The 18,048-nt window shown below is 37.5% G+C and overlaps 1 protein-coding gene across 1 annotated transcript in view; it reads right to left on the reverse strand.

The window, feature by feature from the left end:
- LOC306991856 (zinc finger SWIM domain-containing protein 6) overlaps positions 1-5,108 on the reverse strand; it is a 100,465-nt gene extending 95,357 nt beyond the window's left edge. Inside the window, exon 1 of the mRNA XM_079600081.1 lies at positions 4,598-5,108. Coding sequence (XP_079456207.1) covers positions 4,598-5,024 — 427 coding nt within the window. The 5' untranslated portion in view covers positions 5,025-5,108. The remainder of the gene's footprint in view (positions 1-4,597) is intronic.
- Between the last annotated feature and the right edge of the window lie 12,940 nt (positions 5,109-18,048).

The raw sequence follows: 18,048 nt of genomic DNA on the forward strand, positions 1-18,048 counted from the left end.
TGCTGGGTAGAAGCTCGTTCGACATCAGAATCCTCCATCTTTGCTTAGACGAACACAACGCATCAACCCGCCGTCATGCATGCAAACATTTGACTAGCTACGCTTCTAGTTTCCCCTTTCCTGAAATGAAGAGCTTTGGGGCACTGCAGTATCAGGAATGTAACATTCAGGCTAAACTTCACGATGAAGTCAAAATGCAGTTCGTTATGATGTGATATTTCGCAACGTAGCTCTCCAGATCTCTGGAACGGACCGAATTCCACAGGAGTGAATCTCTGGGCTTTTATGTGACTGGTAATGCTAGTGATCTAGCTCTTGTAGACTTGCACAACTGAAGTGTGTGTGTGTGTGTGTGTGTGTGTGTGGTACAGCAGACCCTGCAGCAGAAGAGCACAGCTTACGCCCTCCACCGCAAACTACATCAAAGAGCATTGTGGGTGGAGCGCTAACTTTCAATACATGGTGCAAATCTGTAGACTTACTGTCAATCTGACTTCTCAAAGCGGCTCAGACAGACGAAGCGCTTAATGCCAGTCACTGCATGCCGTCTGATGTAATGCTAAATTACACATAATGATAACACTTTACACCAAGCCTTCATTTGTTATTAACATGAACAAACCATGAGCAAAACATTTATTACTTGATCTGTGTTAATGTTATAAATACATCAGTTCATTGTTTGTTCATGTTAGTTCATTAACTAATGATAACAAATACAACTTTTGATTTTTATAATGTATTAGTAAATGTTGAATATAACATTAACAAGTACTGTAGAAGTATTGTTCATTCTCATGTTAGATAATGTAGGAAACTAATGAAACCTTATTGTAAAGTTTAAGCAAAATAATACTTTAACTAAAATAAAAAAATAACGGTAGCACTTTACAATAAGGTTCATTAGTTAATGTATTAACATGAATTTACAATGAGCAATACATTTATTACTGTATTAGTTCATATTTGTTAATAAAAATCCAGCTGTTCATTGTTTGTTCATGTTAGTTCACACACACAGTGCATTAACTAATGTTAACCAATTCACACACTTTGATTTTAATAACGTATTAGTAAATGTTGAAATTAATATTAACTACGATTAATAAATGCTGTACAAGTATTGTTCATTCTTAACTAATGTTACAATGAACCTTATTGTAAAGTGTTACCAAAATAACACCTGATATTTAAAGAGAAAACTTAACAATATGCAGAATTTCTGGTTATTATGCAATGATGAAATACTGCAATCTATTTAAAAACAAAAAACTGAGCACCGTTTTTCACACACTTTTCAAATGTGTAGTGCAAACCATCTTAGAAATAAACTCTAATTTTGCATTTTTAATCCAAATTTAAATTGAAAAGGACTACTTCACTTTTGGAAGTCTCATTAAAAAAAATATGTGGTTCAGTGGTGTATCAAGTCAACCACAATTGCATTGTGGGATACAGTAGAGTATTATATGCATATAAAAAAAAAAGTGTATACATGCATAAGTGTTATATATTGCCGGAATAGTATGCTAATTACATTACGCATCAGTTAATTTACATATTTTGACATTTAATAATGTATTTCAGGCACAAAGTGAGAGAAATCTTGGTATCGTCCTCAAACATCTCGCATGTGTGACTGGAAGGTGAAAAAGTGTCATCACGGCTACAGACACGTCATGAGTCTTATGAAGCATCGTAAAGCAACAACACAGACACACTGACCTGAAATCTCCCCGACTACAGCCTGGAACGCCCCTCTCTCTCTTCCACATGCCACACAACCAACAGCCTCATGCAACATTTAAGTTGTACATCTTAAATTTTGCACTTCTGTGTATGAATGACAGAAATGTTAACGCAGGCATAAGGCTTTTCTTTCCACTGGCTCAGTGAGCTGGAACACACATTACAGCATGTGCATTTTTTATTCTTCCTCTTACACACACACACACACTTTCTGGGTTAATAAGGCTGATGGAAATCAGCGTCTCCTCTGATGCGAGATCAATAAACAAATCAGTTTATTCTGTCCCGTTATATCATTACGCCGCTATGACACCGTCTTCTTTATCTGATCAATACACCTCAGGGACTCGCGTATGGTTCTGCCATTAACATCAATGCTAGAATTTCAAAAAACTAAGAGTATTTCCGAGAACAAGCCACAAAACGTCCTGACTCAAACTATAATAATGGAAAATGAGATCACTCGGCCTCTTTGAGATTTAACTGTCAAGTTATTACGGCAACTGAAAGCAGTGACATATACCACGTTGACCTCTGACCTTTGCAGACGCCTCTGTTATTTTACTGCACATCAAACGGCGCACTATACATGCATCACATGATCCGCCATATCTGCTGTTAATTCCCATTGATCTTTAACAGCTGAGCATATTGGCAAACATATCGCAACCAAAAGGCACTAATAGGATCAGCATTAAATATCCGATCGGCAGCCTAATAAAGTCGTGACAGATGGAAACATAACACACGGCTGGAAAGGGCTGAACTTGAACCTGGTGACCTTTCAGGCTCGGTGTGATCAATATGAGGATGCAAGAAGCCACAGCAAGGGATGCATAAGCACTGCTTATAAATGTATGCCGTGTGCAACAGCAAGCCTTGCTCCCAGAGCTATAATGCCACGCTGGTTTCCACAGCAATCCGTTTGGAGGAGCGCACGCTACAGGGAGCGTGCAATAATCCCGCAGTGAGCTCCGACATCAATTGTTGATGAAAACACACACACTTCTCTCCCACAAGATCAGTGCTGCATGCAACATCCGTCACATTCCCTACATGCACAAAACAAGATGAGGTATGTAAATATAGGCTAACATGGACGAAGCCACGGACATATTTATGAGAGTTATCGCTTTATTGCATCCCCTCCCCCTACATATGATAGAAAGCAAAACAAATTCCTGTCCTGAATTCGGTCTCGGCTCGTTCGTCACGGTGAGCTCTACCTATCGGGGCTAATCCGGGTCTGCTGAAAGCACACACACACACACACACAACCGGCCCTGCCTGCGTCGCAAGATTGCATCTTTTATTTATCGCTGCTTGGCTTTATTTTTGCAGAGCATTCCATACTGGGATGCAATCAGCCAAGAAACCCTCCCCGTGCGCGCAGGCTTGTCATTTCCCATCGCCGGAGCTCGGAGTGAGGCGCACACAAAGGGAAAAAGCGCTTCTCTCTGAATCAAAAGCAGAGAGCTCCACGTAGCCTGTTGGAAAAAGGGCAAGAGCCCTTGATCTTCCGAGACAGCCAGTCCGTTTTTAAGAGGCTCCGGGCAGGGAAGACACACAGGCTTGTGTGTATGTGTGTGAGTGCGTGCGTTCCTGAGAGCAGAAACCCATTTTGGCTGAAGGGTGAGGGCATAAAGCCCAGCTGAGGCGCCTCTCCTCCAGCAGGCTACGGACGTGGAGGAGGGGGGAATGGTCATGCAGAAAATTATGTTTGCTGATTGCATTACAATTCAAATTAAGCAAAGGCACTAATGTGATTAAAATCTTGAATTGTTTCCAAAGGGCGGAGAGCCACGGCTAATTGCAGGGACTTTTAAAAACAAAGCTGGATAAAGTTGCAATACGACAAATCGGGTGAATCATTAGATGTAGTGCTGCTGAATAACGCATTTGCAGCTACTCTGACAATTACGAGACGCACGCTGACGTCACAAGGGTCAGCTGGACGTAGGGGCTATTTAAAAAAAAAAAAAAAAAAAAAAAAAAAAGAGGCACTGCGTCTTTAAATCGCCATTCCTCCCACCCCTTTCCCAAATCTTTTCCATTTAACAAGCAGTGAAAGAAAATAAAAAGCCGCTTTTGTTTCCCTTCCTTTTGGAGGGTGACAGAAAGCTGAAAAGACACAAGCGAACATGAAAATGGGAACAAAGTGCCAATTTCAATAGGGTTGCCTGACGGCTATTTGATATGCGCACCCACTAAATAAAAATCCAATAGCGTTTCGCTGCGAAAACAAAGCTTAGCGATCAAAAAAAATATTCGCTTATAGCCTAGTACTGCTTTTTAGTTGACATGACAGCTCTACATCCAGAAGTAGACTTACTACGCCAATAATACCTCCCCCCACCACCCCCCACGCTTTCACTTCAGAAAAATAAACAGACCAGACAACCTTCGCAAGATTTGACATTTCAACCGCCATACGTGAAAATACACGATTAATACGCAAACACAGCGACTAAAAGTTGAACACCACACAACACAGATGCGACAGAATAACGAAAACAAAGCGTTTTAAACGCTGAATGGCTCGCGCGACATCGAGCTCCACTTCCGCGCTGTTTATCTCGCGCGGATACATTGTAGCGCTTTTGTATTTAGAACGTTCGAAAATGTATCGATACGTTCGAAACAAAACGTCATCCAGGCACCCTGTCGGGAGATTTAAACCCGTTGTATTCCTCCCTTTGTTCGATGCAAATTCAATAGTCCCTTTCATTCCGACTCGTGTTCCTCTTTTAAACGACAATCGAACGTTTTCTCTCGACCGTGTTGATGGTGACTGGAATATAAATAAATGTAAATATTTTCCAAGCCGCGGGGTTTAATCCACACTCACCGACTTGTAATACGTTGTCCACACAGCCGCTCTCCAGCAATGCGATGCCGCGTCGGAACGGTAACCGCGTCTCGTCAACGCTCTCCCCGCTGGACGCGCTCTCCTCTCCGCCCGTGTTGAACGAGGAATACATGCAGATCTCCCGTTCGCTCCTCGGAAAAGACCAGTACACGATCCGCCGCTGTACGGGCTCCGGGATGCGCTCGAAACGCTCCTCCACCCGTTGGAACGGCCACTTCTCCGCTACTTTCCGCGCTGCAATGTCCAAAAGCGATTCGGGGCTCTGGGTTTTGCTGGATCCCCCTTGACCAGAACCCGAACCTCCGCATACGGTTCCACCGACTCGCTGCCCCGGTCTACATGTCGTGCTATACCCGGGTCGGCAGCAGAGCCGTTTAGCTGGGGGCTGCTGAACGCGCTCCGCCATGATCGCACTGCTTTAACGGCAAGGGCGGAAGTCGCCGTACTATATAAACGGGATAAGGAAAGGAAAAGGCTGCGACGCGCATCGATTGTTCGCCGTGTAAGGACAGCCTGGACTTATTTGGTCAAAAGGGCGGGGCTTCGGAGTCTTTGTGCAGACTAAACAAGAAAGGGGCGTGGCCTGCGCGTCTGCAGCCGTGCTAAAAAAGGAATGGGGGCGGAGTTATTGCTGGAGTCATAATGAGTGTCATAAGTTCACAACAGGAAGAGGCAGGAGAGGAATTGGAAAAGCTCATAGGGATATGTCGCTGTCCACAAACTAACACATCGTTGGGATGATAGGAAATTCAAAATAAATAAGGATAAGGGATGGGTGGAGTCTCGAGCCTCTGGCTCCCACACTAGCTGTCAAACTATACATTTATAGACCTATTTATACTGTGTGTTTCCAAAATGTGTGCAACTACTGAGCAGGACACCTGATAGTGGTGAGAAAAACTCTTTAACACAAATGTATTTGATCAAAAATACTGTGAAATATTATTACCATTTAAATGAACGTTTCTGTTGTAATATATATTTTAAAATGTAATTCCTGAGATCAAAGCTGAATTTTCAGCATCATTACTCCAGTCTTCAGTGTCACATGATCCTTCAGAAATCAGTATAATATGATGATTTGATGCTCAAGAAACATTTATGATTGTTATCAGTGTTGAAAACATCTGTGCTGCTTTATATTTTTGTGGAAACTGTTTTTTCAGGATTTTTTGAATAATAGAAAGTTAGAACAGCATTTATTATAAATATCACTTTTTTGTAATATTTATTAATTTCATAAATGTCTTTGCCTTTGCTATATAAAAGTTTATTATTATTATTATTATTATTTAATACATCTTACTTGCCCCAAACTTGGAATATCATGATTTCCACACAAAAAAGTAAATAATAGTAATTAAGCAGCTGAAAAAAACTGTTTTCAACACTGATAATAATCATAAATGTTTTGATCACAGGAATAAATTACACTTTACTATATATAGAAAACAGTTATTTTAAATTGTAATAATATTTCACTATTTGTACTGTATTTTTGATCAAATAAATGGTGAGCGGAAAAAACTTTTTTCAAAAACATTAACACACCTTAATGTTTCCAAACAAACTTCCAAACTATATATATTATATATTATACAAAATAAAAGTTTGTATTTACATAAATATGTGTGTATACTGTGTAGAATTATTATGTAATACACACACATTCATGTATATATTTAAGGAATAATTGCATTTATATACTGTATATACATTTATATAATTTATATTATATATAAATATTTTATATATAAATATAACCAATTTTTCTTAAATATATACATGATTGTGTGTGTTTTTATATATAGAAATAATTATACACAGTACACACACATATATTATGTAAACATAAACTTTTATTTTGGATGCGATTAATCACGATTAATCTTTTGACAGCCCTAATATATATATATGGTTTTATTTCAACCTTTAAATAATAAAATCTTTCTCTCAAAACATCTGTACACCAGTTTGAAAACCCCTGTCCATAAGGGAATATGGGCTGGAAACTAAACCTTGGACATTCATAGATTTTACATTCCCAATTATAACGACCTTGATATACTTGGTATTGAATCATCATTCCTTTTATAAATATTTCTTCCCTCGTGAATCAAATGTTATCTTTCATGCAGCTTTGCTAAATGCTAAACCGTAGATAACTGAGATCTATTCATCTTAAATGTGCAGTGTAAAGGGAAAAGGTTTGCTCCCAGTTTAAACGGATCAAACATGAGAATTATCCTCCACACATCCTGAAGGTAAATCCATGCAAACCACATTTTAGGAGTCGTTTTTGTGAGTTATCATGCGAGTGTTTCATATTCGGCCTGTTTTAACTCGTATCTCTGCTGCAGTCAGGCATACACATTCATCTTAACTCCAGTTCATGTCTTTTTCATTTTCTTTAGGAGATTCCTTGTACTGCATCTGATCAGGTGACAGATCTGAAGCCCACAGCAGGTGTCTGTGATAAAACTACAAAAGGAGAACTTACCACCTAACGAGAAAGAACGCTAATTTAATTTCATGCAAGAGTCTCACCGGTGATATTAAAAAGTGTGGCCTCAGGGTAAGTTTAATTGATTGAGAAATGTGATGTAACTAATTGCAACTCATTGGCGGGATGTTGTAATCTCCAGCCGATCAATGCAATGCATTTCAGATTAGCGTCCGCACAATTTGAGCTTCCCTCGTCTGTCATTGCAGAGTTTTTAATGGACACACGCAGCGTGGCATACGGGTGCCTAGCGTTTAGTGCACTGTGTTTCTGATGAAAGCATGTGGTTCAGTTTAATACTTCTCAAAATTAAGCACTTTTTTATTTCATTTACTTAACTGTTTTTATATATACCTACTTTACATGTGCACTCGACACTGGTTTTTAAATATTAAAAGTTTGTTTACATGATAATATCAAAAAAACACATGCACATCAAATCATAGTGTAAACGATTAATCGCGATTAATCGAATCCAAAATAAAAGTTTGTGTTTACATAATATATGTGTGTGTATTGTGTATAATTATTTTGAATATATAAATACACACACATGCATGTATATATTTAAGAAATATTTGCATTTATATACTGCTTATATATTTTTATATGATTTATATTATACATAAATAGAACTATTTTATATATAAATAACACATTTTTCTTAAATATATACATGCACGTGTGTGTGTTTATATATACAAAATAATTATAGCCAATACACACACATATATTATGTAAACACAAACTTTTATTTTGGTTCGATTAATCGCAATTAATCGTTTACAGCCCTAATTCATAATAAACACTCTTAGAAGAACCCTTTATCTCTAAAAGATCTTATATAAGGAGAAATGTCTTAAAGTTCTCCTGTGGTTAATCATTTTATTCCTAATGCTGGGTACACACCAAAAGATAATCGATTTCCCCCCTTCCGACAATCCTAGCTATGTCCCGATTATCTTGATGGTTCTACAGATTATTATATATCAGATTTTCCCTTGGTGTGAGTGAGGTGTGTTAAATATTATTTACGATCAGAAATCCTGATGTGTGTGAGGGAATCCAGAGGACAAACCCGCACACGCTCTGGAGATTATCACGTGACACGAAACAATATCCAATCAGAAAGCGAGATGATGGAAGACACGGTCATTCACACACACACACACACACACACACACACACACACACACACACACACACTCTCTCTCTCTCTTGCAGGAATCTGAGTTCAGTGAGGTTCTTAGAGGGATTAAATAACTCTTTCTAAAGAGACAATAAAGACAATAAAGATTGAATATCTTTCTGTATAAAAGGTGAAAATCTTTCCAAACACTATCATCGGAATTTCTTTCTGCATATCGTCCGCCATGCTTATTCTGAAGTCTCGCGAGATTTCCTGTGTTCACAGTCGAGACTCTGGTTGAAAATCTGTTTGTGTGTGTGTGCTGTCTTTGTCACATCATGGCACACCACACACTATAGGAGCAAAACTTTTAATAGCATTCTTATAAGATGAAAAAAATCTTTTGGTGTGTACCCAGCATTAAAGGGGACATCGCCGAATGCCCATTTTCCACAAGTGTGTGTGATTCTTTAGGGTCTTCATGTAAAGTTTGTAACATACTTTGATTAAAATTCCTCAATGGTTGTGTAAAACAACACCCGTTTACCTCAAAAACAGCTCTGTTCACAGCGACCCGTTTCGGTGCATGTCTCTGTGCAATATCTGAGAGGCTAGCAATAGCAAGCTATCTTTGAAAGAATTAGATCCCACCCTGAACGTTTTTCTTATTAGTCGATGTGTTGGAAGTGGGACTTTTATTTTGACAGCGCTGAGAACAGCATTGGCTTCATATATTCCTGCTCTTTAAGATATCAGCATCGACTATTAAAAAACTATATCGGTCGACCACTAGTCTCAAGACGAGCTGTGTTAAACTATCTCAAAGCACATAACATACAATAATAATGAACGTAAACAACTTACAGAGTTCTAGTTGTATCCGCTGACTGCTGCAGATTCATTTCACTTCACATATTGTCATCTCGTAATATTACGGTTATGACATGACGTGAATGCAGTATAAACTCGTACATGTTTAATATTTAAACCACTTCTATCATTGGTTGCTATCAGGATGTGAAGAGAGTTTCAACAAGTATAACAAAAAGTGTTTATGAAAGAAATTGCCCTACCTTTAGAGGCTCTCGGGAGCGAATCCATCACATCCTTTTGATTTTCCCGGCAAAATCCTTCACGTAAAAATCTGTCTAGGCTTTAGACAACCTGGGAAGTCGGGGAAGGCCTTGTTTTTTAAGATTCGTTACAAGTAGGGATGCATAACGATTAATCGCAACTAATCGTTTGCAGAATAAAAGTTTTTGTTTACATCATATGTGTGTGTACTGTGTAAAATAATTATGTATTTATAAATACACACACATGCATGTATATATTAAAAAAATATTTACATGTTTATATACATTTTTATATTTAAATATAATTTATATTATATATAATTAGAAATACTTAATATATAAATAGATTTTTTTCTTAAAATTATACATGCATGTTTGTATATTTATATATACAAAATTATTATACACAGTACACACACATATGATGTAAACAAAAACTTTTATTCTGCAAACGATTAGTTGCGATTAATCGTTATGCATCCCTAGTTACAAGCTGTTCACACAGAAGTAATAAAAAAATCAATTAACAAAAATGATTATATATTTTTGCATAATACTTTCAATGTTTAATGAATTATATCAAGTGCTTCTGAAGTGTTTACATGCTGTTTAATGCATATCAAATCTAAGGTAACACTTTATTTTACAGTGTCCTTGTTACATATGTTACTTACCGTAGTAATAACCATAAATTATGCATAATTACATGCAACTAACCCTCAATCAAACCCTAACCCTATAGTAAGTACATGTAGTTGCTTAATATTACTCAGATATATAATTACACTAGCAATGACACCTTAAAATAAAGTGTAACCAAATCTAATGAGTTTGTCCGTATAAAACACGATCAGCTGGTCAACATTCAGTTGTTGCTTTACTCTTGAAAAGTTCAGGTTGCTCCGTCAAACTTTTATCCATGCATATGGAGTTGTATCCTGGATAACTGCCCTGCTAATTAGGATAATTGATCAAAGGATCCGTACTGGCTTGGCCAAAACAAATCTGTTTGATCTGACAACATTTTGGCATCATGTAAATGACAGCTGGCAAAACTGAGAGTCTGGGGATTTGGACTGGCCCGAGTCCCCTGTACTCTGATCTTTCCCATGTTTTTAATTATACAGACACACACATATTCACCAGAGCAAGACTTTTCTGCTGGTATTAAACTCCAACACTTTTGTTTCGCTGTAAAGTGTGGCGATGGATTTACGACGGGTTTCATGTCAGTGTCAGCATGACGAGCGGGTGTCACATGTGCAACTGTCTCTCGGATAAAACATTATTCATTTGGCACTTTATCCCAAAGAGAAGTGCAAGTGATTAAAAGAATAGTTCAAGTAACTAACTCGTTCATTATTTTCTCAGCCTCGTGCCTTTTTTCTGTGATTCTGTGAATATTTGTGAGTGTTTATGTTTCTCTTTTCCATATATTTTTCGTATGACTTTGTTCTTTTTCACACTTGTGTCATGTTTAGTTTCAAGACTCACTGACATTAAACCTGGCACAACACGTCTTCATGGGCCATATATGATTGCAATACTAAATATAATATTTTAGTGTCGTATTGATTTAATGTTGCAATGATTAAACATAATCCAAAACAAAGTTTCAAAATATACCTGTTCTAACAGTGTTATTTTATATCTAATAATATTTTAAATTAGCTTTTATATATTTTAGTGTCATTTTTTGTAATTTTGCTATGTGCTTTTATTAGTGTTATTATTATTTATTTAGCTATTTAGGTTCAATTTATGTCTATTTAAGTTTTAGTTAGTTTTAATTTATTTTAATTTAGGCTTTTAGTTTTTATCTATTTACAATTATTAATTTTAGTGTTTCAACTTATTATTTTAGTTTATTGCCAAGGTAACATTTCTAATTTCTGGTATCAAACTTCTGGTAAACTTTATTTATTAACAGAAACTGGGTGTATGGATGGATTAAATTAACCAGAATTAATTTTGTGATTTCATAAGTTTCGAGAACTGTATGTTGTTCAATTAAAAACAACAGTTATTGAGGGTAATATTATTTTATCATTTTTATTACATTATAATATTATATACAAAATATATTTCAGTTGATTTATGTATTGTTTTTTTTTGCATTTTTCAATAAGATTAGAGTTAAATTATTTAATAATATTTAATACAAATACTTTTTTGTCATCTCAAGTTTGCTGAGAAGCACTAGTATAGATTAAAGCAGGTCACGTATATATACTGCATGTAAGTATGGCTTCATTCTGTTGGTCAGGAGAAGAAAAAACACGCTAATTTCAAGCCAGCCGAAGCTTCTGAGAATTGTAGCCAGTAACGTTTTGCATTGTTCCCAAATACCTGTGTGAATCTCATTAGCACCAGTAACCCCTCCTGGTGCCGAGCAGTCGGACCAGCGCTGTCGCATCTCTGCACGCGCATCACGCTGGGGAGAGGATGTATGGGCCTCATTTTGAATATCTTTATTATTGTTCCATCTTGCCCTGCAGACAGGAATATGGAGCAGATATAATGACAGAAGCGTTTCTCCCTGCGTGAGCCGCGGTGAGGGGGCAGGAGAGGCCATCCGTCTATACTCTTAGTCACGTGCATTTCATATTCAACTTTGCTTTTGCAATAACTTAATGCACATAATTCAGCTTTTAAAGGGGACCTATGTTTTTTTGTTTTTTTCTTTAAGTCTTGATGTTGTGTTTGGTCTCTACTAGAACAGGTTTTCCTGCTCGAATGTTGATTATTTTCCTCATATTCTCCATTGTTGCGGCTCCTCTCTTCCCAGTCTGTCAGTAACGCTCTGTTTACTTCCTGTCTCTATGAAGCCCCTCCTTCTGAAAAGCACACTGTGCTCTGATTGGTCGGCTGGATCAGTGTGTTGTGATTGGTTGAGTGCTTCAAGTGTGTTTGGGAAATGTCCCGCCCCTTACCATAACCGCCAGTTTAACACACTACTAACTAACTCAACCAGGCCCCGCCCCTTTATTCTGCGTATTGATTATTAAAATGAGGAATATTGAGACGTGTTCATTCCCAGAGCACATTTTACAATAAAAAAAACAAACACCTTTAATTCCATGCCATTTCTTTGTAATTTACAAAGCAATTTCTGATTGAATATTGTTTCAAAGTAAATCCTGCACTACATATTTTTCAATCATGTGTGGACTAAAGATGCTTTTTTATCATTTAACAGACATATCCGCTTTCAATGCATGGAAGAGCAACTTTCTCCTTTTGTCGTGTGAACATTTTCTTTGTTTAATATTTTGGCTGTTTTTATTTAAATAATTAGTTTAAATTCTTTTCACCATAATCAAATAACTAAAAACATCTTCATATTTATAAAATATATTTCCTTTGTGCATGCATGCTCACAAAAGCAATCATTTCGTCTGTTTTTGCACAAGATTCCAGAGCAAACAGCATTACACAATGTACGTTTTTCATTCGGCCTTTTCCCTTTCTGTACGGAAAGCTATTTCTATCTAGTGCCATTGTCCTAATTGTTACACGGCAATGAATAGTTCTTTTTATCATGCTCCTTTCCTTTCTTAAGCTGGCTTTTTACATGGCCTGTACCATCCCTGCACACGGACCAAAAAAAATCTATTTAGCCCGAGTCATTTCTTTCCTTTGCTGGAGACAGCCACGGCGAGAGATAACTAACGACACTTCTGCCAGCACCTAGGGATTCTTTTATGCCAGGCTCATTTGCATTCTGATTAGTATGCATGAAATTTCTCACTGAACTTTAATACCCTAACTGCTGCATAATACACTTTAATGAGCATAAAAGTGAGCTTGACAATTAAAACTCACATTAATCACTAAATGCTACACTCATGGAAGGGAGGGAGGGTGTCGTGGGGGGTGTTGGGGAAGGACTGGCGAGAAACACCAATGCAATGAACAACCAGCCGTCGCCGCATCTCTACGGGCCGAGGAGGAGCAGAGCGCTAAAGACGATTTCTGATACCAGCATGTGGTGTAATTAACATCCATACCTTCCTAAACCCTAAACCGGCCCTTAAAACAATGCAGATATAGTGTATCTGATATTCGTCAAGGCACTGGAAGTAAAAACGTGATTTTTAACAATAACTTGTGAGCTACGAGGTTGTTAATTGATAGTATTTGCTTCTGTTGAAGCCGTAAGCTTGCATTATTTGAACCTAGTTTTTAAATCGTGATGTTTAACTGTGGAATTTGTGGTGAAAACTACAGTACCCATAATGCCGTGCAGAAAAATTCCACCAATCAGAGAGTATAAACAAGGAAAATCCACCAAAACAGCTCTCTAGCGCCGCCCACTTTTATGAATCCATATGATACTTAGCTATTTGTATATATGCGTATTTTGCAACTTAAAATATATGGTTTATATTTCTCTATAGTTTTTGAATTCAGTTAATATTGCAATGCTTCATGGGATTGTAGTTCTTTCCCTCACTAAAGCCTCTTGTATTGTTCTTTCTTTTTTTTTTCTTTTGTTTTTTGGTTTCAAATCAAAGTTTGGTTTGCTTAATATTGGTATATGAAGACTTATTATAAAATAAAAGGGGAGAAATAAATGGAAATAATAACCAATGCACTCTATTTGAGTGTAGTTTGTGGGGTCAAATATGGAATCAACGTTTGGGTTTGTCCATATTTGACCCAGAATTGGGTTAAAACAACCCAGCATTTTTTAGAGTGTATATATAGAGCTGAACGGTTAACGCCCACTTTAGAAACGTTTTTTCCCCATTTATTTTTTCCATTGCTATTTTTATACATTCGCTGCAGTGATGACACAAACCAGGAAGTACGCATCATCCTGGTTCCCTCGACAAACACCCAATAGGATTTTTACATTGCCCTTTAAATTATTAATTCTGAATATATTGTAGTTTTAGAGTGCAGACAGAATTCCATTGCCATGGTATCAACGACTCTCTGATTGGTTGACACTCTCTTCAGAATGATGGGTAATAATAATAATTCACGTGTTCAATAATTTATCCTTGTTTCAAGTGAACTTTACATTTTACATTTTGAGGATGAGGGCATTTCATACAAATTTTTGGGAAGCTTCTACCAAGACAGAGCAATTTGATTGGATTTATATCGGACACATCGTTTGCAGAATAGCGCCCGTTATACGCTCTCCAAGAAATACACTATAGAGTACAAAATAAATAAATAAAAACCTTGCCTGTGAGTTGGGATTCATTCTGGATTACACTGAACGAATAATTTGCCAATGCAGACAAAGAAATATGAGGGAATTAGCATGTTCACACCTCTCATTTTCTGTCGGTAGCATATTGTTTTTGTTTGAAGCTCTCGAATTAATAATAATTTAATTAAAATAAAATCCTCTTCAGCCCTGTCCGCCCATGCATTTGCACATACAGATTGTGCGCTGCCAAATGCACAATGCATTCAGGCATGCTTTAGCACACGTGTGCACACATGCATACAGACATGTGCTCTCACATCCCCCCTTCACATGAAGACTCAAACCACTGGGCAATATGTGCGCCTACACGAGCTCCGCTTGATCCAGATGGGCTGAATCACACCCTCTTCGTCTGGTGAGACCAACACTACCCGCTCACACAAGAGAAGATCCTATTGGCCTGTGCGTATATATATATATATACAGCATTTTTGTGCGAGGACGTCGCTGTTTATTTGGGTGTGTGCGCATGCTAGCAGTGCAATGTTTAAAACATAACCTCCATGCACAATTTATGATGATGCACCACGGCTCTGACAGCGCATGGCTTATTAGACGGCCGGACCCCGAGGCCCTGCTCTTAGGATACTCAGCTATAATGGACAAATGTGCTCCACAGATTTATGTATGTAAATGCAGGATGGGGGAGTTGCCTCCCGCTGCAACGGCTCATGCAAATCTGCACTGAGGATGAAAAAAAAAAGGACAAAGGAGGGGCAAATATTCCTCGAATGCCCAGACTATATATACCACTATATGTGTGGGTTGCTTTAATTAAAACTGTAGCTGTGCTGTGACATTATTGTGTGACAAACATCATACGTGGCCTATATATCCGTTTGATTTGATTAGCAAGGGCGATGGAATTTGTAGTAATCCTGTATCTGGCAAAAACACCTCAAATTCTGTTAATTGCATCATATCAGAAGAACATACTGAACCATTACGCTTGATTTCAGAAGCTGGAAACTGTGAAATTATTGACCTGAATTGGGAGTGAAATGGTACAGACTGCCATCTTTGACTATGATGCACTTGACTAATGCATGAAAAAAAGCATGCTAGGGTGTTGTTATATGGTTGCTAGGGTAATCAGGATGATTGCTAGGTGGTTGCCGAGTCAAAAGTCAAACCGTCAAATGTCTGTGATTTTTGGCCCTAAATATGGTTTGTTTATGTGATTTTCATCCATCCTGTTTTATTGTCCACTAGTATGAATGTAAATACTAGTGAATACCAATATTTTAATTTACGTAAATACCTCAACGTAAAAAAAAATAAAAAATAACTTTGGCTATATAAAATGAGAACAAAGAAACTAATTACAAGCAATAGCACAAAGAAATAGACATACCAAAAAGACTTCAATACTAGCCTACATAAATTGCATAAAGTAAGCAAATGTATTAAACACTGCATATCTTCACTATGTAAATTAAATATACATTTAATCTTATCAAAGGGAGACAAAAGTGATCAGTCAAGAGCATTGAGAGACTTTAGGCCATTGCACACTGAGTCCGAAATTCGCATCTGAAATTTTCGCACTTTAAAAAATAAATACGACCTCATGTTATGTCAATCACGCTTGCACACTGCCTCCGAAACTTTCGTCCGTCATAAAAAAAATCTAAACGGGTTCGATTTTCTGCGTTTTTCGCATCCGTAACAAGCAGTTTGAATGGTGTTTGAACGGTGCTTTGACAATTCAGAGCCACCGAATCACGAATACGAAAAAACGCATACGAAAATTTCGGACTCAGTGTGCAATGGCCTTTTCTCTTGATTAACATGACACTTAATGACACAGGATTATTAGGCTGCTGTTACTTTCAGACCGAATGCACAGATCAGTTATACTGATACACATGTGTTTTCTTTCTCAACTGTTTATCTTCACTTAAAGGTTGGGTAGGTCAGAATTGTCTAAAAAAACTTTTATTCAAATTTGTTTAAACTGTCTTTATATACCAATACATAATTAAAATGCAAGTACTCTGAAATAGAGAGTATAAAAAACTGAGTGACTCTAGTGTATTTAATCTTCAATAAACACCGCTCATTAATTCCATTCACTCCCGCCTAAAAACTGGTGCGGGACTGCGCGCACGTGGGCGGAGCCAGTAATAGCGGCGGTAGTCATGGCGACAGAGAGTGACAGTCGCGCAAGCCAATCACTTGTTTCGTCCCGAATGGAATTAATGAGCTGTGTTTATTGAAGATTAAATACACTAGAGTCACTCAATTTTGATACTCTCTTTTTCAAAGTACTTACATTTTAATTATATATATTGGTATATAAAGACAGTTTAAGCCAATTTGAAAAAAAGTTCTTTAGACAATTCTTACCTACCCAACCTTTAAGACATAAATGACTGTGTTTAGGAGGATACTCGTAAAGACGCATTCAAACGATAAGCTTTCTTGACTGCACAGCAACATCACATGAATGCAACTGCGACAGAAGTCCAAAATCTCTACCAGTTTCAATATCAAAATCTCTACCAGGTTAATCGTGTCTAACGGTATATGAACTAGTTGCATGTGGCCGCCATTTTGGATTTCTGAACAGCGAGTGTGCGGTTAGAGACTTCCGGTTTCGCATTATGCCGAAGCTGCGGCGGTTCTCGTGACTCTACGTGAAACCAGACTTCATTCGCCACAATGGAAAGCATATTTACACTGTCTGAATCATTCCCTATCCGCTATATAGTGCACTGTGTGCCGGTCACCATGTAGAAAATAGTAAATGTGTGAAGAGTGACCGATTTCAGCCGCAGCTTCAGCGTCTATTTATAGTGTAGGGGGCGGAGCTTCAGATTCTAGAGAGCATTTGATTGGACAGGAAATTTGATGAGAAGCGATGTCATCAAAATCATTGATTCATATTGGCGGAAGTGAGAGACTGTAAGTTTTTAATGCTTGTATCTTACAAATACAAATTTGATCATTGTTTTTGGAGCACACAGTAAGGCTAAAATATTCATAGGCCTACTAAAAGCCGAAAAAAATCCATTTAGATTTTTAATGGGAACTTTAACTAAAACTACACTCTAAAAAATGCTGGGTTGTTTTAACCCAATTTTAGGTCAAATATAGACAAACCCAAACGTTGGATCAAAAATGCGATTAAAAAATTGAACCCAATGGCTGGGTTTGTCCATATTTGATAACTCCATATAAGTTAAGTGTCAATGTTTTATTTCTTACAGTTTGACTTTTGTTCAAATGACTTACCCAACGTGTAAGTAATAGTTCTAGCAGTGCTTCATGTTGATGAATAACAAGGTTGTCATGCTATTCAAAACAAATGACTGATATTTTATCCATTGTGAGTGCTCAGTTAAGCATTTGTTCCTGTTTTTGAACAGAAGAAGCATTGAAAGCTCTCAGTCTGCGGCGTATTAGATTGCGTTTGTGTGCAGTGCACTAGAACAGGACCTGATTGAAAGCAGGCTCTGTCGCCCTTCATGCTGTAAGTCACTGTCAGAGGGC

The sequence above is a fragment of the Phoxinus phoxinus genome (genome assembly GCF_949152265.1).
Source record: "Phoxinus phoxinus genome assembly, chromosome: 23".
In the NCBI taxonomy this organism is placed as follows: domain Eukaryota; kingdom Metazoa; phylum Chordata; class Actinopteri; order Cypriniformes; family Leuciscidae; genus Phoxinus; species Phoxinus phoxinus.